Source organism: Tachypleus tridentatus, chromosome 12, assembly GCF_004210375.1.
Source record: "Tachypleus tridentatus isolate NWPU-2018 chromosome 12, ASM421037v1, whole genome shotgun sequence".
Classification (NCBI taxonomy): domain Eukaryota; kingdom Metazoa; phylum Arthropoda; class Merostomata; order Xiphosura; family Limulidae; genus Tachypleus; species Tachypleus tridentatus.
In genome coordinates, this window is record NC_134836.1 from 11810946 (window position 1) to 11832610 (window position 21665).

The following is a 21665-nucleotide window of genomic DNA, read 5'->3' on the forward strand; positions in this document are numbered from 1 at the left end:
GCTTTTCTTTACTTTGAAAACGTTTTACATCGTTTATTGTAAATACTGATGTAAGGAAAATTTCTCTCACATATCACATAATATTTGTACCAACAAAAACTCTAACAATCTATTTTCAATACTTATGGCTTGGGATGATATAATTATATTTCACTGGTCTTTCTCACCATATTATCATCATTATTTATTGAGGTCAACCGTTTAATACATGATATATTTGTTCAAATCTTCACATTTCTATTAAAGTATATTAATTTGAACATTTTTCAAAAATATTTTATTTTTCATGGATGACGTCAGAAACGTTGCAAAAGCTTCGTTACAATCAACCCGAACAAATGAAGGAGATGTTTGCCATTATGCTGTTATTCAGCACTATATTCTTAGGAGTCAGGGGCTATTTCGAAACTATCGTTTAATCTAAAACAGTATTACACTTCCAGTAGAAATGAAGATATATTTTAGTCTCCATTGGTTGGCTGTGTTATTGAAATTTTTATGATTATGCAATGACTACAAAAAAAAGTCCTGCAGTCCTTGAGTATTTATTGAGTTCAATCAAGAAGAACAACAGTGTTAATATATAGTTTGTTAGTTTAGTACCTTATGTGTAACAGAAAGATACATTAGCTTTACTGATTTCAAATGTTTACGTATAGGTTTGTTTATAGATATAATACTCTTTACATTTTTAAGATTGTTTATACGTATATAACTGATTATGGATATAACACTGTTGTAGATTTATCATGATTATAGTTATAATACTGTTAATACTGTTGAATTTTATAAATTACATTTAAAAAGTAATTAGAAAAATACAGTGTTTAATCACTGTTGTTGGTGGTGTCTATCTACATTAATCACTGTTGTTGGTGGTGTTTATCTACATTAATCACTGTTGTTGGTGGTGTCTATCCATATTAATCACTGTTGTTGTGAACATTTATCTACATTGATCACTGTTGTTGTAGGTGTTTATCTGCATTAATCACTGTTGTTTTTGGTGTCTATCTGAATGTGGAAGTTTGGCATCCTGGTCCAGTCCGTGACGTAAGCTTTCTGTAACTATTGTAATTGGAATCAAATATAAAAAAAAATTCTAGTATTTTCCTAGTTTGTTTATTTTTTCATATCCTCGCTTATTATATGTATACAGCGTCCTCTAGTGTTGAAAAATGTATCGCTGCCTGTGGTTTGTTCTGCACAGCATCCGATCTGTAGTGATGACCTCACATTAAAAACAACAGAAGGACGTCTACTTCCAGACGACGAAATTCGGTTACGTGAGATGACGCACGTGCTTCTTAATGTGTTGATAGGTTTAGAAAATAATTTCTAACTACCTGAAGGCATAGCAAAACTCGAAGGACAGCAACGTCCTGATCACGAGGCACAGTTGTGCGTCACGAGACACGTCTTGAACGCATGTGATTCATTGAAGCAGTATTAAATTAACTTACCCAAGCACTTGGTGCATGAAACAGTGGTATAAAGAAGAAAGGAAGTTGATTAGTTGAATGACATGTCTCTACAAAACAGTGAGTATAAAATATGTGATCGTATAAGCAATGACTATCAGCTTTCGCAGTTGGTAATTTTGTTATTAATGTCTAACTAAGTTAGAAAGTGAGAAATTCGAGGATCACTGAAAATTATTATGGGAGCTGGGCGTAACGTAGTTGTTAGCGTGATCAAATAATCAACCCATGAGTTAATGGTTCGTAGTTCTTTGCAAAAAAAAAAAAAAAAACGCTCTCCGTGTTGTGGCTAGACAAGAGCGGCCCAGGAGTTGTTAGTGGGTTCTTTTTTTAACCATCTCCTTGTCGTCTGGTTGTGTCTGCCTAAATCTTCACAAAACTTCTGATACTGGCAATAGTTAGTCGTTGTAATAAAACGTGTAAAAGTTTGAAAAGACTCGAGATGAAGTTATATACTGATGATACCTCTACCTTATTGCTACTGTTGTTGGTCATATTTAACACATCGGTGAACTGGTTGTAACATGTCGATTAACTCCATAACATTGAAACTGAAGAAAAAGGTCTAATTACATTGTTTTTGGCGTTAAATTGTTACGCCTTAAAGTTTAACTGCAGATAATAAAACGTCGTGCTGTAATTAGGTAGAACTCTTTACGGCGTGCATGGTTCGTATAAGACATAAAGTAAATTATATGGTTACTGTATTTATCAAAAGCTTAACACTCAAAAAGTCTATTGAACCATATTACGAAAGCCATCATAATTTGCCATCTTTTTTCTTTGTTGTCGTCGTGGGAACACAGTACGTTAAATACAGATAGATCACCATGGAAACGTAATCCGGGCCTAATTAAATTGTATTACAAAACATTCAACTTCAGATCTATTTGTGTAGTATTAATTGTCTAGACGTAGACAACTGGACAACAAATATTATTGTTTATACATACAATTTACCGTAGTTACTCATGGTTCCTCTTCATGGTCAAGTTCAGCGTTGAAAACTTACAATTGTAAACTATAAATTATTCACAAAGTCAGTAAGAGTTAAGTGTCGGGAAGGCTTTGATCACGTGATGTTTCTCTAGTGATTATTTTGTTTCTCAACTTGGAATCACTCTAGAACTTAAGAGTGCCCGTGGGCCACAACTATATTCACGAGTCTCGCGGCGGGTGGCATTATATTTTTGTCAAATTAGGGCTTGTTGGTGTATTACGTAATGCAAAATAAAGAGTAAATAGATCCATGGTAGGGTTAATTTATGTCCTTTCAACATGGTAAAATGAGTTACGATTGGGGAAGGAGTTAATCTGAATGTGACTTACTTTACGTTACATGATATTTGGACGGGCTTATTTGTAAAAAAAGATGTATTTCATTGTGAAAATGAAAGTAAAATGTAATTTAAACATGTTCAATTACGTAATAAATAATTTTTTTGGAAAAATGCTGCATATAAAATAAACTAGAATAACAAACATATCTATGATATTTAACTTAGTAAGGACATAAAATTTTCAATGTGAACTTTGAGGTCGCTCAGCAGCACTGACCAAAGCGGGTTTGTCGACATGGAGTTCTGTCGTTGCTAGTCTCAGGAAGTGAAGCAGAGAAGAATCCGTGAGACGACTTCCGTTGTGGTTTTTAATGAATTTCATTGTGGAAAACACACTTTTACATATGTATGTGCTACCAAACATTGATGTCATTTTCTGTCTAAACGCACGTAGATTTGGAAATCGATTTTTTGAAAGTAGTTCAGAGAAATCTGGTCCTTTTTCTTGCCAGGTTTGCAGAACTGGATCAACTTTCAAATCACATAATTCAAGTTGAACGTTACCTTGTTGATTTTCTATATCAACAAAAAGAGGATTATTGAACAGATCTATCCTGCATTTTAGCATTTTAAGTCCTTCGAATCTTGCGTTAAACTCATCTATGATAACTTCAATATTTACACAAAATTCTGAAAAATCAAGTGGCTCGTCATCTTTCAACTGTTCTGTTAATTGCTGACAACTTGGAAAGTGGGCCAAGTTGTTGTTTTCTGAACTTTGAAAATTCTTAACTTATTTCGAAACCCATTTATGTTTCCTATTAAATCTGATACCATCTGGTTCTGCCCCTGGAGCTTCAGTTTGAGATCGTTAAGGTGAGTGGTGATGTCTGTGAGAAAAGCCAGTTGCTTCAGAAAATCCTTACTTTTGATCTCTCCTTCTAGTTGTGTTCTATCCGATGAAACAAACTGGTCGAGGAATGCAGAGATTTCTTTTCTTATTCCAAAGAATAGTTCAAGACACTTTTCAGCACTGAGCCACCTTACTTCGTTATAAAGAGCCAAATTCCCATATTCTGCCTCCATATCCTCCAAAAACTGCTTCAGCTGCCGATGTAAAAGAGCTTTGTTTTCTCGTCTTATAATGTTGATAACTTTAACAACAAGTTTAAAAACTTTGTTTTGTTTCACTGATTTCCCACACAAAGCTCCCTGATGAATAACAAAATGAAATATTGGACAAGTTACTTCATTTTCCCTAAGAAAACCAACAAAGCCTAATTTTTTTCTCCAATAATCACAGGTGCGCCATCTGTCACTATTGCTGAACAATTATTGAAACCTCCGATTTTATCAACTGAAATTTTCACTGCCTCGAAGATATCCTTTCATTTTGTGGTCTCACGAAGAGCACATACGTTCAATAATTCCTCTTTCCTTGAAAAATCTTAATGAATAATGCGTACAAATATTAACAGCTGACTTACATCTGCTTGATCAGTACTTTCGTCACGATAAAGCGAGAAATAAGTACTTTTTCAACCAATCCAACAATTGAGTTTTCTAATTGTTCTCTCATATCAGTGACTCTCCTTTGTATGGTTTGGTTGGGAATCGACTCTGATTCAAATTTCTCAACAATTTTGGCAATCCCAAACACCTTTGCTATTTCAACAGCACATTTACTTATTAAACTGCAATCAATAAAATATTTCTTTGCTCTTGCAAGTTCAAGGAAAACGATGTACAAAGCATTCAAAGCAGATGTCTGGCTTTCTGGCAACTTGTTAAACATACTCGTTTGTTGTTTTAATTTTTTGCTGAAATCCGCAATCTGAACTTTTCGAATTTCTCCTTTATATTTTTTATACTTTTCTTCATGCATCGTTGAATAATGCCTTTTCACATTAAATTCTTTGGGCACTGGTATAATTTGCATACAAACCAAACACTGCAAATTGCCGTTATTGTTTGTAATTAAATAATCAATTTTCCGATGTTCCTGGTACACTATATTTTCACTGTCAATCTTATGTTTCTTAAAAAATTTGCTCATGTTTATATTTACCATGGAACTGAACAGTGATAATTTACAACACGTCAACCTCCACAACAGCAAATGGACAGACTGGCAACAACCACTAGCTGGGCGAGTCTACTTTGTATAGCAGGGGGAATGATGGTATAATACGCCGAGGTGTATGTAATACGATTTAAAAGCTATTACTATCAAGTTATTACTGTAAAATTATAGAGGCATAAATAATAAACATATAGGTGCACACAAAATAAATTTGAAAATTTCATTACTGAATATGAGTCGGAGCTTTCATGCATTTTTACCTCGCAAGTCAAAAAGTTTCATTCCTTCACTACAAAAAATATTATAAAAGTAGGTTATTTTTCAATAGACCTTTGCGGGGCACACAAAACCATGCCGTGGGCCGCATGCAGCCCGCGTGCCGCGTGTTGGAAAGCCCTGCTCTAGAACAATATTTGACACCCAGGACAGCCTGAAGATGGATCATCTATTTGATCTCTTGACACCAGGTGAGCATTAAGAGCAGAAATAAAAAGTAACATTGCTTATACTCAATGCAACAAAAAAACCACGCAAATATAGGTACCAGATTTGCTGGTAGTATCAGCTCTAAACCTTCCTTAGTGCAAGAAAGTACAGAAATAACCTGAACATAAAGGTTTATTGGTGTTACCACCAGGGGTTAAAGTGGATATAATACACTGACAAAACATTAATGGTAATAAATATTTTTATTGTTAAAAAAAACACCTGCCAACGCCTCTGGTTGCGCATGATAATACATGTCTTTATGCAGCTATAACACGAATCTGTTTCATTTCAGGAAGTTACCTCATTCTTCAGACCCACCCATCCCAGATAAATACACACCGGCGCGTTTTGAACACCACTAACTACACAGCTGTACTATACTGCTTTTAAATGATAAATCAGATTGTAAGAAGTCTAAACGAAAGACTCTTCTGTTGGGTATTACATTGCTTCTTAATGTTAAATCAAAGTGTGAAAAGTGTGAACAGATTTCTCTCTCCAGCATTACATCTCTACTTAACGTTATATTGTGCTGTGTATTTTCCTAATGTAATAAAATATAATATTGACTACACTATGTTTTTTTCAGGTAGTAAAAAGATAAAAATACTAACTATCGTGTCAATCAGATAAGACAAAGATAAGAATACTGACTGTCGTATGTTTTTCTTATATAGTGCAACAAGAATATTAAAATAGATTTTCCGATACTAAAAGTAAAAGAATGCTAACCATCGTAGTTAATTTTTTATCAATTACTGCATTTTATGCATTTTCCACCTTATTCGTTTATCTGAGTCAATGCAGTTCTTACTTAACATGTGGTCCAGAAAACTGTTGACTTTGTTTTAGCTGGAATTGTTCCTTTATTGTGTATCTAGAGATATTTGTTGGTGTAATATTGCATGTTATGCAAGAAGTTAAACGAAAGCAGTGCCTTCCACAACTTTGGCAGATGATATTTGGAAGTTAAAGCTTCTCCCTATGATGAAAGAGAATCATCAAACTTTCTCTTTGTTAGCCTTAAGATGACCTAGGAAGGTCGAAACGTTGTTCTCTGCTTTACTAGTAAAGCGTTAATATCCATACCAGCCGTTCTGAGATACATTTTTTTTCAAGTGGGTCTCTCGTCATCAAGAATTGTCCTTATATTCTACGAGTTACAGTGAGGTAATATGTCCTTATATTCTATGAGTTACAGTGAGGTAATTTGTCCTTATATTCTATGAGTTACAGTGGATTAGTTTGTTCTTATATTCCATGACATAGAGTAGAGCAGTTTGTTCTTATATATTCTATGAATTACAGACAAGTAATTTGTCCTTATATTCTATGAGTTACATTAAGGTGACTTATCCTTATATTATTTGACTTGCAGTAAAGTAATTGTCCTTATATTCTATGAATTACAGCGAGGTCGTTTTCCACGACATCCCGTGAACTATAATAGGGTCTTTGGTCAGTAGAAGCAAGGAAAAATTGTAAGGTCATATATTAGTACAGATAATTTGCATCAGTTTATTTTTCGGTCACAGTCCCACCGCATCGCCTTAATTTATTTTATCACAATGATGTCATTGCTATATCGTCATCTTTCAATGCATATTTTTGTTTTTCATTCACATGTCAACATTATTTTTTGTTAAGTTAAACGGTTGAAATTTTTCAGAAAACGTTAGACAAATAGAAAAATTATTCAAAGTTATCATCGTTGGCGATCCGACAGTAGGGAAGACGTCGTTTGTTCAACGATATGTAAATAATGTTTTCAAAACGATTACAAAGGCACAGTCGGAGGTAAGGAGAATATAATATTATTCAACCAATTTTTAAGTTTGTTTGTTTGTTTTTTGGAATTTCGCACAAAGCTACGCGAGGGCTATCTGTGCTAGCCGTCCCTAATTTAGCAGTGTAAGACTAGAGGGAAGGCAGCTAGTCATCACCACCCACCGCCAACTCTTGGGCTTCTCTTTTACCAACGAATAGTGGGATTGACCGTCACATTATAACGCCCCCACGGCTGGGAGGGCGAGCATGTTTGGCACGACTTGGGCGCGAACCCGCGACCCTCGGATTGCGAAGCGCACACCTTAACGCGCTAGGCCATGCCAGGCCCCAATTTTTAAGAAACTAAAATTATTTTTAGTAATTTCGTCACTGTGAGATTTGTTAGAATTATGAACAATATTCCATCAAATATAGATGTGTTTTTATAAAATATATGTTGGGAAATGATGTTTTAATGATCCTTGTTGTGCTCTTTTTAAAGTATTTAGCAGAAGTAAGAATACAAAGCTCAATCCATTCCATGTTAGCAAAAGTGTTTTATTTCTTTCAATTCTAAGTTTTACTAATTCGTCAGATGTTATTAAAAAACATTTACCTCAAAACTCGTATGTATTCTTACTCCTTCATTGTAAATCAAACTCAGTTTTCATAAAATTGAACAAACTGGCTGACAAAGACAGATAAACTTAAGAAATGGATAACTTCAAAAATCAGATATCATCTTCTCTAGTCTAGCTCGCATTTCACACTTTTCAGATCGTATCCTAACTGTATTAGGCCCGGCATGGCCAGGAGGGTTAAGGCATTCGGGTTCGAATTCCCGTCGCACCAAATATGCTCGCCCTTTCAGCCGTGGGAGCGTTACAATGTTATGATAAATCCCACTATTCGTTGGTAAAAGAGTAGCCCAAGAGTTGGTGGTGGGTGGTGATGACTAGCTGCCTTCCCTCTAGTCTTACACTACTAAATTAGGGACGGCTAGCGCAGATAGCCCTCGTGTAGCTTTGCGCGAAATTCAAAAACAAAAAAACTTAACTGTATCTTCCACATGCTCATCACATGTTAAAGTAATCTCTAAAGTACTGTATCTAAATAATTTTACAGTTTGTTTCTAAACTTGACTGTGAAGATAAATTATTCAGGCTTACAAAGTGTCTAATTCCCAAACACTGGTACGTTAATGTAATGTTTTTTTTATTTTACAGAGTGGGTTATTGTTTTTTTTTCTTATCTTTGAATTTAGTGGATTTTGCTTTGAAAGTAATCAAATATTCGGACACTGAGACCATAAAACTACAACTCTGGGACATTGCAGGTAATGTAAATACAAGTATTATAAGATATAATTGCAAAAAGAAAAATATATGTATAGTAACTTTACGTAGAGTTTGTTTCTTTAAATATTTTCTACATTTTAGTTTTCTGTATTCGAAATTGATATCTTTCATTGCATATTTTAAAGTTTTATAATAATTAAAAGCTTAACATAGTAGATTAAGCAGGTACATAACACAGTAGAGTGTAATAAAACATTGATATTGTCCCGTTAATACATCTTGTTTAACCACAAAAACTTTAAAGGAACAAACACAAAAGACTATCTACAGTGTTAAACTGACTGTGTAGAGGTGAAGACACAGAAGGTTGTCATTCAATGATGATAACATGTTTTAGAGGTGCAGACACAGAAGGTTATCATTCAGTGATGATAACATGTTTTAGAGGTGCAGACACAGAAGGTTATCATTGAGTGATGATAACATGTTTTAGAGGTGCAGACACAGAAGGTTGTCATTCAATTATAATAACATGTTTTAGAGGTGTAGACACAAAAGGTTATCATTCAATGATGATAACATGTTTTAGAGGTGCAGACACAGAAGGTTATCATTCAATGATGATAACATGTTTTAGAGGTGCAGACACAGAAGGTTGTCAGTCAATGATGATAACATGTTTTAGAGACACAGACACAGAAGGTTGTCAGTCAATGATGATAACATGTTTTAGAGACACAGACACAAAAGGTTATCATTCAATGATGATAACATGTTTTAGAGGTGCAGACACAGAAGGTTATCATTCAATGATGATAACATGTTTTAGAGGTGCAGACACAGAAGGTTTATATGCAAAAACGGCTCGTTTGGGCTGAGAAAACACTTTACATAAAAGAGCGAACAACGTTTTATGTAAAGTGTTTTCTCAGCCCAAACGAGCCGTTTTTGCATATAAATTTCTCAACAAGTGGGTTTCTCGTCATCACTGAGACACAGAAGGTTATCATTCAATGATGATAACATGTTTTAGAGGTGCAGACACAGAAGGTTGTCAGTCAATGATGACGACATGTTTTAGAGACACAGACACAAAAGGTTATCATTCAATGATGATAACATGTTTTAGAGGTGCAGACACAGAAGGTTATCATTCAATGATGATAACATGTTTTAGAGGTGCAGACACAGAAGGTTATCATTCAATGATGATAACATGTTTTAGAGACACAGACACAAAAGGTTATCATTCAATGACGATAACATGTTTTAGAGACACAGAAGGTTATCATTCAATGATGATAACATGTTTTAGAGACACAGAGGGTTATCATTCAATGATGATAACATGTTTTAGAGGTGCAGACACAGAAGTTTATCATTCAATGATGATAACATGGTTTAGAGACACAGAAGGTTATCATTCAACGATGATAACATGTTTTAGAGGTGCAGACACAGAAGTTTATCATTCAATGATGATAACATGGTTTAGAGACACAGAAGGTTATCATTCAATGATGGTAACATGTTTTAGAGACACAGACACAAAAGGTTATCATTCAATGATGATAACATGTTTTAGAGACACAGACACAAAAGTTTATCATTCAATGATGATAACATGTTTTAGAGGTGCAGACACAGAAGGTTATCATTCAATGATGATAACATGTTTTAGAGGTGCAGACACAGGAGGTTATCATTCAATGATGATAACATGTTTTAGAGGTGCAGACACAGAAGGTTATCATTCAATGATGATAACATGTTTTAGAGACACAGACACAGAAGGTTGTCAGTCAATGATGATAACATGTTTTAGAGACACAGACACAGAAGGTTGTCAGTCAATGATGATAACATGTTTTAGAGGTGCAGACACAGAAGGTTATCATTCAATGATTATAACATGCTTTAGAGACACAGACACAGAAGGTTATCATTCAATTATGATAACATGTTTTAGAGGTGCAGAAACAGAAGGTTATCATTCAATGATGATAACATGTTTTAGAGACACAGAAGGTTATCATTCAATGATGATAACATGTTTTAGAGGTGCAGACACATAAGGTTATCATTCAATGATGATAACATGTTTTAGAGGTGCAGACACAGAAGGTTATCATTCAATGATGATAACATGTTTTAGAGACACAGAAGGTTATCATTCAATGATGATAACATGTTTTAGAGACACAGAGGGTTATCATTCAATGATGATAACATGTTTTAGCGGTGCAGACACAGAAGTTTATCATTCAATGATGATAACATGGTTTAGAGACACAGAAGGTTATCATTCAACGATGATAACATGTTTTAGAGGTGCAGACACAGAAGTTTATCATTCAATGATGATAACATGGTTTAGAGACACAGAAGGTTATCATTCAACGATGATAACATGTTTTAGAGGTGCAGACACAGAAGGTTATCATTCAATGATGGTAACATGTTTTAGAGACACAGACACAAAAGTTTATCATTCAATGATGATAACATGTTTTAGAGGTGCAGACACAGAAGGTTATCATTCAATGATGATAACATGTTTTAGAGGTGCAGACACAGAAGGTTATCATTCAATGATGATAACATGTTTTAGAGGTGCAGACACAGAAGGTTATCATTCAATGATGATAACATGTTTTAGAGGTGCAGACACAGAAGGTTGTCAGTCAATGATGATAACATGTTTTAGAGACACAGACACAAAGGGTTATCATTCAATGATGATAACATGTTTTAGAGGTGCAGACACAGAAGGTTATCATTCAATGATGATAACATGCTTTAGAGACACAGACACAGAAGGTTATCATTCAATTATGATAACATGTTTTAGAGGTGCAGAAACAGAAGGTTATCATTCAATGATGATAACATGTTTTAGAGACACAAACACAAAAGGTTATCATTCAATGATGATAACATGTTTTAGAGACACAGAAGGTTATCATTCAATGATGATAACATGTTTTAGAGGTGCAGACACATAAGGTTATCATTCAATGATGATAACATGTTTTAGAGGTGCAGACACAGAAGGTTGTCAGTCAATGATGATAACATGTTTTAGAGACACAGACACAGAAGGTTGTCAGTCAATGATGATAACATGTTTTAGAGACACAGACACAGAAGGTTGTCAGTCAATGATGATAACATGTTTTAGAGACACAGACACAGAAGGTTGTCAGTCAATGATGATAACCTGTTTTAGAGACACAGACACAAAAGGTTATCATTCAATGATGATAACATGTTTTAGAGGTGCAGACACAGAAGGTTATCATTCAATGATGATAACATGTTTTAGAGGTGCAGACACAGAAGGTTATCATTCAATGATGATAACATGTTTTAGAGACACAGACACAAAAGTTTATTATTCAATGATGATAACATGTTTTAGAGGTGCAGACACAGAAGGTTATCATTCAATGAGGATAACATGTTTTAGAGACACAGACACAAAAGGTTATCATTCAATGACGATAACATGTTTTAGAGACACAAACACAAAAGGTTATCATTCAATGATGATAACATGTTTTAGAGGTGTAGACACAGAAGGTTATCATTCAATGATGATAGCATGTTTTAGAGGAGCAGACACAGAAGGTTATCAGTCAATGATGATAACATGTTTTAGAGGTACAGACACAGAAGGTTATCAGTCAATGATGATAACTTGTTTTAGAGGTACAGACACAGAAGGTTATCATTCAATGATGATAACATGTTTTAGAGACACAGACACAAAAGGTTATCATTCAATGACGATAACATGTTTTAGAGACACAGACACAAAAGGTTATCATTCAATGATGATAACATGTTTTAGAGGTGCAGACACAGAAGGTTATCATTCAATGATGATAGCATGTTTTAGAGGTGCAGACACAGAAGGTTATCAGTCAATGATGATAACATGTTTTAGAGGTACAAACACAGAAGGTTCTATACAGTGCAGTGTTAGACTAACTCTAGAGGAAAACAGAGAAAGGTGTCAATAGTATTAAACTAGTTGTGTAGAGAGACACAGAATACTGTCTACAGTATTAAACTAGTTGTGTAGAGAGACACAGAATACTGTCTACAGTATTAAACTAGTTGTGTAGAGAGACACAGAATACTGTCTACAGTGTTAAACTAGTTGTATAGAAGGACACAGAAAACTTTCACCATTGATAAACCAGCTGTGTGTTTTGCAACTTGTCATATTTCATCTACACGTCATTTCCAACATATCTACTATAAAATTATTAAATAAGGTAAGTCGTTTCATACGTGTTGGTATAGATGTTTGTTTTTTACACAACACATCTACTATTGTGTTATTAGCTAAGGTAATAAGTTTTCATATGTGTTGATATTGACATTTTCCCACACTTTTATAAGGGGTATGTTATAGTTAGACCACAAGGTCTAATTATGTCCGTTACAATCAATATTTTTCATTCAATTTAACACAGGAATACAATGTGGTTTAGGTCTATCTACCATACAGGTGCATTTGAAAGATAAGAGTTTAACAGGAAACATGTTACACGTAACAGATGTAGATAAGAATAAGATTCTACGATGCTATGAGTAAAAACAGATTCGAAATAACCTAATGTGAAATCTGTAAAATATAAATACACAATAGTTTCTCCACCAAATCTGTGATGACTTACAAACACTAAGTTTCAAAAACCTTACAAAAACCTATCTGTAGTCCATGTGCACTTGATGTCCCTTATTTAGAAGTGATAGACTAAGTATAAACAGGGACTCTTGGTTTATTCTAATTAAATGATGACTGAATGGTTCATCATGTTGCTATGACCATCACACATATTGAAACTGAGTCTGTAAAGTATTAAATACAAGATTTCTATTGTAAAACTGACCACTTATATTGACCATTAACACACTAGGTCAAGAACGATTTACCTGGATGACACGAGTCTATTACAAGGATGCTCATGGCTGTGTTATCATGTTTGATTTGACCAACAGAAAGACATTTAATAATGCTCTCAAGTGGAAGAAAGACGTTGATGCCAAGTGTGAAAAGGCCGATGGAAGTCCTTTACCATGTTTACTTTTAGCTAACAAGGTGTCTTATCTTTGTAAATATTAATATTCAATGGAAAGTCTAACTAAAGTGTTAATGATATCAGTTATTTATATTAGTTGTTACATAACGTGTTAACCATATTAGTTACTTATATTAGTTATGACAGAAAGTGTTAACCATATTAGTTACTTCTACTAGTCATAACAAAGCATTAAACATATACTCGAGCACCCCATGCTGTTTATTTAGACTTTTCCACATACCCAAACATCACACACTGTTTATCTAAATTTCTCCATATACCCACACATCTCACATTGTTCGTTTAGACTTCTCCATATACCCCAACATCCCACACTGTTCCACTCGGTGTGGATTCCTGTACGTGGTAAGGGGGGCTACCAGGGAAGGTTCTGTTCTTTCAGTTTACTTTCTCTGGGATCTAAACATTCACCCATGTGTTTGCCGTGCGTGGTGACCCGTGAAGGGGAGGAGAGGATCCTGATGGTTGAGGGGTCCAACCCTAACACACCACTTTGACCTTGAATTCCTGTAGACGGACGGCCTTGGGACGGCCCCCCTTGGGTCAATCGGCTGGTCCACTTTGGTTAGGGTCAACCAAGTACCAGTGTTGGATGTCCTTGTTTGACATTGTAGTGTGTCCCCTCGTAGGGCTCCATGGTGGATGGGGTCAGTGAGCACCGAAATATTTCTTTTTTTATTATGGAACCTCCAAATAAAATCGTAAACAAAATAGTGAAAAAGCAGTCTATAGGTAAACGACCACGTCTTGAAGATTCTGAGAAGCAATCTTCAACATCTGTAACACCTGTTGTACCTCATTTCCTTATACTACATTCTCTTTCAGACAAATCTTTAGGGCAAGTGTCTCCCTTTTTAATTTAGAAGGGACTAGAAGGACCCATCTCTTCAACACTCATCTCTGTCCCAAAGATACATTCCAGCAAATCCCAAGATTCACTTCCTTTGGTTCCGGGTAAGGGAATTTCCTCGGGTACATTTACTTCTCCCACCCCAAGATGCAAAACTATTATTTGTTCACGTCCTCAGTCGCTGGAATCCTCTTACCTCGAATGAAAACAATAAAGACAAAAGATATGGTCGTAAACAGAAAGGTTCTCCACCCAATTCGCCTACACATAAATAAAAATGGACACCCTTGATACAATGGAACTGTCGAGGTTTACGTTTTAATTTGGATGACATCAAAATTGATGTTTTCTACCATCCTGTATGTCTTTCCTTACAGGAAACATTTCTGAAACCTGCCGATAAAGTCACCTTTTGGCGGTTTTCTTTGTACAGAAATGACAGGCTGTGTGATGGACAAGTGCATGGAGTGGTGGCACTGTTGGTTGATCAGAATGTGCCCACCCTGTTTTTGCCATTCGACACACCCTTGAAGGCCGTAGCCACCCGTGTTTTCTTTGGAGGTACCATCAATGTTTGTTCTCTCTACCTGTCGCCTGGAGAGACCTATGATCAATCAGACCTTGATGCTCTCATTGAACAGTTGCCGTCTCCATTTTTAATCCTGGGGGACTTTGGTGGATATCATCTCCTCTGTGGAAGTGCTGATATTGATGGGAGGGGTCGCTCCGTAGAGCGTATGCTCTCTGATCACAAGCTTTCTCTTTTCAATAGTGGTTTTTCTACTTATTTTCATGCACCTAGTCAATCCTTCACTGCTATTGATCTCGGTTTGCTCCCCTTCACTATTTTCCCATTTTCATAGAGGTTTGACAATAATCCATGATGCAGTGATCATTTTCTTATAATTTTGAGAGAGACTAGCCGTGGTCGATGCCACCCGACCCGTGTGCCCCAATGGAAGCTGGATCAAGCCAATTGGCTCTATTTCACTGCTCTCACAGAACTTGATCCTGCCATCGTCTGTAAACCATCAATAGACGACTGTGCGGTAGCATTGACTGACTGTATTATACAGGCAGCTGCTAAATGTATTCCTGAAACCTCGACACGTTTTCCACGATATCTTCGTCCATGATGGAATTATGCCACTTGGCACAGAAGGCTAAAGAATGTACCTGGGATAATTTACGTAGGTATCCCACACTCTCGCACTACATCGCTTTCCAGCAGGCCCATACACATGCTTGGTGGGTAAGAAGTCAAAGTCAGAAGGAATCTCGGATTAAGTTCACAACCAGCATATTTTCTACTACCAGTTCAAAAGTCATATGGGATAAGGTTCGAAAGATCAGTGAGTAATACATTTCTGTCCCTCTCTCGATCTTGCTCTCTGATGGCAAGGAATTAGCTAATACCCAAAGTATCGCAGATACTCTAGGTAAAAACTTTTGCCGGGTATCTAGTACTTCTGCTTCTTCCTCCACTCTCTTAGCCATCAAGACTCAGGAAAAGCGATCGCCTCTTTCCATTCGAGCTGATTGTCTCTATGATCATAATCGTCCCTTTACACTGGTGGAACTCAAACTGGCCCTTTGTTGGTCTGGCAGTACATCGGTCGGACCTGATGATGTACACTATGAAATGTTGTGCCATCTATCTTCTGCTTCTCTTGCTATTCTTCTTATTGTTTTTAACCGGAGCTGGCAGGAGAATGTTTTTCCTGATACCTGGCGCAAGGCTATTGCCCTACCTTTCTCTAAGCCTGGGAAGGATCCCAAGATTCGTTCAAACTACTATCCAATTGCTTTGACAAGCTGTCTGTGTAAGACCTTAGAGAGGATGGTTAATGCTCGTGTTGTTTAGTTCCTCGGATCAAAGAACCTCCACTCGCCCTCCCAGTGTGGGTTCTGACAACAGCGCTTTATCATGGACCACCTGATTCGGCTTGAAACATCAATCAAAGAAGCGTTTCTCAAACGACAACATCTTGTATCAATATTCTTTGCCATTTAGAAGGCTTATGATACAACATGGAGGTATGGCATTTTGCGAGACCTCCATGTATATGGGTTACGTGGCCATTTACCCTTTTCGATTAATGTTTTTTAATGGACAGGAGATTCCAAGTTTGTGTGGGTTCGAAACTTTCCCATTCTTTAGTACAGGAATTTGGAGTCCCTCAGGGCTGTGTTTTGAGTGTCACATTTTTCAGTATAAAGATTAATGCCATCACTGAACAACTCCCTTTTACTGTTGCAAATGGGCTGTACGTCGACGACTTGCACATCTTATGTCAGTCGTCAAACATGAGGTATATTGAGCAGCAGCTACAGACTTCCCTCAATCGTTTACTGAAGTGTTCCTCAGCAAACAACTTTAACTTCTCTTTCTAAAACCGTTTGCATGCACTTTTGCCGCTGACGAGGTATTCACTCTGATCCTGAACTCCGTATTGGTGAAGTTGTGCTGCCTCTGGTCCTTGCAACAAAGTTCTTGGGGCTTATCTTTAACCGTAAGCTGACCTTCATACCACACATCAAGCAGCTACGAGTCAAATGTACAAGAGCACTGGACATCCTCTGTGTCCTCTCTTCCACCACTTGGGGAGCGGATTGATGCTCTGTACTAAAGATATATCGTGATCTTATTCAACTGAAACTCGACTATGGGTCACTGGTCTTTGGTTCTGCCAAGATCTCGGACCCCATTCATCATCAAGAACTTCGACTCTGCACCAGGGCTTTCTGCACTTCCCCAGTTCAGAGCTTAAATATAGTCTCATGAACCTTCTTTGCATCACTGCCATTTGCAACTGTCTTTACTATATTCTTTGAAACCTCGTTCCTTACCAAAGCATCCCACCTGGGGTTGTGTTTCTCTTCCTCGGTGGGCCATACTTTTTCAGAATAGACGATCTACCATTGTTCCTTTTGGCCTTCATATCGCAGTTGGATAAATTGGATCTGTCCTTGGTTAACATTGATGTATCCACTGGTCAGCCCATCCCACCATGGCTTCTTACAGTCCCCAAATCTGACCTATCTTTAGGTCATCTGAGAAAAACAGATACTCCCAATTGGAAATACTGTCTGTTATTTGCTAAACATCTTTCGAACCATCTTTTCATTCCTATTTATACAGATGATTTGAAATCAGGTGACTATGTGGGCTCTGCCATGCTTTGTTGTGGTTCGGTGGTGCAGAATCCCCTCTAAAGCTTCTGTGTTCACTGCTGAACTGTACGCCATTTCTCTTGCCCTGGATCACATAGAAGCTAAGCAGTACTCAAACTGCACTATTTATACTGACTTGCTTAGTTCTCTACTGGCCCTGGAATCACTTAACGTTAGTTTACACCCTGTTCTCGCCGATATTCAAAACTGACTGGCCCATTTCTCTTCAACATCTACTTTTATCCAGTTTTTCTAAATACCGGACCACATTGGAATTCACGGGAATGATCTCGCCAACACTGCAGCTAAATCTACCTGCTCTGGCACTACCACCGCTGTGCCTGTTCCATACATGGACTGTGGTCCTGTATTCAAGGCTCGGCTTTATGCCAGTTGGTGGTCGACTTGGAGTGGGCAACGTGAAAACAAGCTTTTCCAAATAAAACCCTTTTTTGACTTTGGCCGTCTTGCTTCTGTAAGGATCGGAAAGAGGAAGTTGTTCTAACCAGACTACGCATTGGTCACAGTTTTTTAACTCATCGTTTTCTTTTATCTGGGACTGATGCACCAATGTGTTGTCTGTGTAACATTCAAGTCACATTAAGCCACATTTTACTGTCTTGCCGTCATTATGACTGAACGACGACACCATTTTAAACATGTTCTGTCTCAATGTTTATCCATAACGTTAGACAGTGTTATTGGTGATGGTGGCACTGTCCACCTTGGAAATGTTTTTAGTTTTTAAAAGTCATTAATCTTTTTAATGGTATTTAAGTTTGTTTGTTTTTTAATTTATATATTAGACCTTTTTAATGTGATTCCATTTTAAGAATCAAAGTCCATCTAGTTCGATTTGAAATTAGAAAATGGCCGTACCGTCAAATAACTAGAACCAGGACTGGAAAGGCCAACTTCAGGTGACTAACGCTGCTGTTTGAACTACCCGTTAGTCATCCTGGTGAGTTATAATTAAAATTTTACTACAAGCCTCTTAAAACTTTTAATGATAATGGCCATAACGTCAAATAACTTGGAACCAGGACTGGAAAGGCCAACTTTAGGTGACTGACGGTGGTTTTTGAACCTACCTGTTAGTCCTCCTGGCGAGTTATGATAATTATAATTATGCTACAGAAAGTCCTTCACAACTTGTATTACTGTAGTTTTTCTCTTACCGCTGTAGACTAGATGTAAACATTGGTTTTATACTATTTATTTATTTTTTAACTTTGTTTTGTTTTACCTTAATTTCCTTTTATAAATTTTACTAAATTTACTTTAATTTTAACTTTTTACCAGATGTTTGGCGCAGATAGCGTAGCTGCTTTGTGCCATAAAACACTAAACCAACCAACCAATCCCACAATATTTGTTTAGACTTCTCCATATACCCAAGTATCCCACATTGTTCGTTTAGACTTCTCCATGTGTCCAAACATCCCATGTTGTTCGTTTAGACTTCTCCATGTGTCCAAACATCCCATGTTGTTTGTTTAGACTTCTGAATTAAATCAAGTGCTATGGGACTTTAATTCTTATATTTTCACATTACTTGAAAACTCTATTTTGTTCATTTGTTACATTTTCATTTTTTTGTGGTCCATTATTTCCTGGAAAAAATTCTTTTGCAGGTTTGTCTTTATTAAGTGAAGTTAACTGTACAGTTTTTTTAACACAATGGAGACTGATGATATTCATCTTATCACGTAGAAACTGCAGCTTTCACTGCAGCTACATACGTGATTGCCATAAGCTATGCATGTTTGCCAGTGTTGTCTAAGATGTCTAAACTTGATTGCAATAACTAACTGAAGAATGTCATGTTGGTTGACAAATATAAGAAATGCAATTTGAGTGTCATCTCATAAAAATTTCAATTTCAATAAAAATCATAAAGGTTCTATGGTAAATGCACAGCACAGAATCACATGAATGGATAATGCTACTCGTCCACTAAGACTAACTTCCACTTTCTGATGTTTCAGTGTGATCTTTCAGACAGGCAGGTCATGCCAGAAGAGGTGGAGGCATTGTACCAGGAAAGTGGTTTTCTAAGCTGGACAGAAGTATCAGCTAAAGAAGGATCAATGGTAGATGATTCCATGAGGTAAGTACGTCTTCCATCATAACAATGTGAAAGAAACCTTGAATTTAACCTTATACCCTTCAAAGACATTCCCTGTTACTCGTACATCTGGATATACTGTTTTCCTTTATTTCAGTAAGATATGATAAACACTATCATGCTTTTCCAATACTCATGAAATTTGTACAGTTTGCTATGATGGCCAGGAATTAGTGTTTTAGACTAGCCCTATAAAAATATCACACAAAAACACAGATGTTATCAAAATATTTGTTGCATAGATGTCTCTTGCTCTATGAGTCTGGTATAAGTTTTCTTATAGTAATTAAAAGTAACTGAGTATCCAAGTTTATGATTTAGATACTTGGTGGAGAAGATGCAAGAAGAAAGTGACCTTTTGGGAGGTCACCCGATGGACAGCAGTAAGCTCACCCTGAATGAAAAAACAAATGTGAAAAGAAAGTGCTGCAGCTAGAATGGTTTAAAACATGAAAATTAAGTTATTTTTTTTTTAAGTGCCTTGTTGAATAAACACAAATGTATATTAAGTCATTACCACTAGTTTCTAAAATTACCTGTTTACTCAAAATTAAATGTTTTCTTAAAAGCATCTTTGACAGAGAATAGCTGTTGTATTAGCTGGTTTACAGAAACTAACCTTAAGTTGGATAACAGTAATATTTATTTCTCATAACTCTCATCAGATAGGGAACACCTGTTGCATTAGCTGGTTAAAGAAATGTATCTTAAGTTGGGATAACAGCAATATTTGTTTCCCAAAACCCTCATTATTATATATACCTCTTATCTTTGTTAACAGATCTTTTTTATTGTAACGTTTTTAATATAGATACTATTTTTTACAACAGTGAAGATTATTTCAAACAGTTATATACTTATTTTCATACATCTTGCTATAAAGATGAACCATGTGTATTAGCATCCATCACCCAGAATTTACCAGATTTTATTATTGTATCTTTTCCAGAGTTATTTTGTTTCAGAAAATTTGTTTGAGAAGGGGAATAAAAACCACTCTGAAATAAGGTAGCACTTTTCCATTTTTTAAAATAAATTTTGATTTTAAGTTTACAGACACAAGTACTTAGACAACTAAGTGAGTTAGTTATTACCTTCCACAAAGAAGGGTTTTGCAGTCAGCAACTAATAAGGTTATTAGGAATGTCATAACAAAACAGATGGAAACATTGACCTTATATACTTTCTTAATGAGCAGTATTTATAATCTACTTCAAAGTGACTGGTGAATATAAAATTTCCCTCATTTTTATATCAGCTTAAGGATGATTGTGTTGTTGAAAAGGTATCTGATTTTACTCAGAGGGATTGGCTGCTATAAATATTTTTTGGATCTGAATTTCTTTTTCCTTCATACTGTCATTTAACAATAAACAAAATGGATTTGTTTTGCAACACTGAAAGAGTTTTTGGTTCAATAAAAGCAAATGAAAGTATGAAAAAATGTATCATTCCTATTGACGCTTGGAAGTACTAAAAGATATAAACCAGAAACAGGTTATCCATTATACATGTTAATAATCATGTTTCTCCAGTTAATATTAGAAAAAATTAGTAAAACAATCACTTTATAATGGTGATCTGTGATTACATGGAAAAAATAGTTAACTAATTTAAAGAGACTTACAATGAATTCATAAATAAACTGATAAACAGATATATTTAAAAGGTATACTTCACTAATATGGTGAAAGAAAAAAGATGTCATAGAAAAATGAAATATAAGCATAGTCTTATAATACATTATGCTGAACTGACATTAAATACATAAATATTTTTTTCTGAGATGAAATAAATTAGCTTAAATACCATGAGCAGCAAAAGTCAATTCTTAAATATGCGTGTTAGGAATTTTAGCTCAATTAAATATTCTGCCTAAGTAATACCATGCATTAGTAAAATGTGATTTCTGGTAAAAACAAAGGTAATTTATACAATCAAAACTTTGCAAGTTTCAATCATGAATTATATATGAAATTCTCTAACACACTAGCTGCT

The 21665-nt window shown here is 35.8% G+C and overlaps 1 protein-coding gene across 1 annotated transcript; it reads left to right on the forward strand.

Moving 5' to 3' along the window:
- The first annotated feature begins 1385 nt into the window (after positions 1-1385).
- On the forward strand, positions 1386-21111 carry LOC143234613 (ras-related protein Rab-7L1-like). Its single transcript, XM_076472083.1, has 5 exons — positions 1386-1541; positions 8365-8436; positions 13330-13511; positions 19528-19649; positions 19989-21111. Exons 1-5 carry the CDS (start codon positions 1526-1528, stop codon positions 20101-20103), a joined length of 507 nt encoding a protein of 168 aa, XP_076328198.1. The 5' UTR covers positions 1386-1525; the 3' UTR covers positions 20104-21111.
- Positions 21112-21665: the final 554 nt, after the last annotated feature.

Coding starts and splice junctions, on each gene's coding strand:
- LOC143234613 (XM_076472083.1), top strand. Junction 13,512..19,527: donor GTTTACTTTTAGCTAACAAG/GTGTCTTATCTT, acceptor CTGATGTTTCAG/TGTGATCTTTCAGACAGGCA. Junction 19,650..19,988: donor ATGGTAGATGATTCCATGAG/GTAAGTACGTCT, acceptor TTTATGATTTAG/ATACTTGGTGGAGAAGATGC.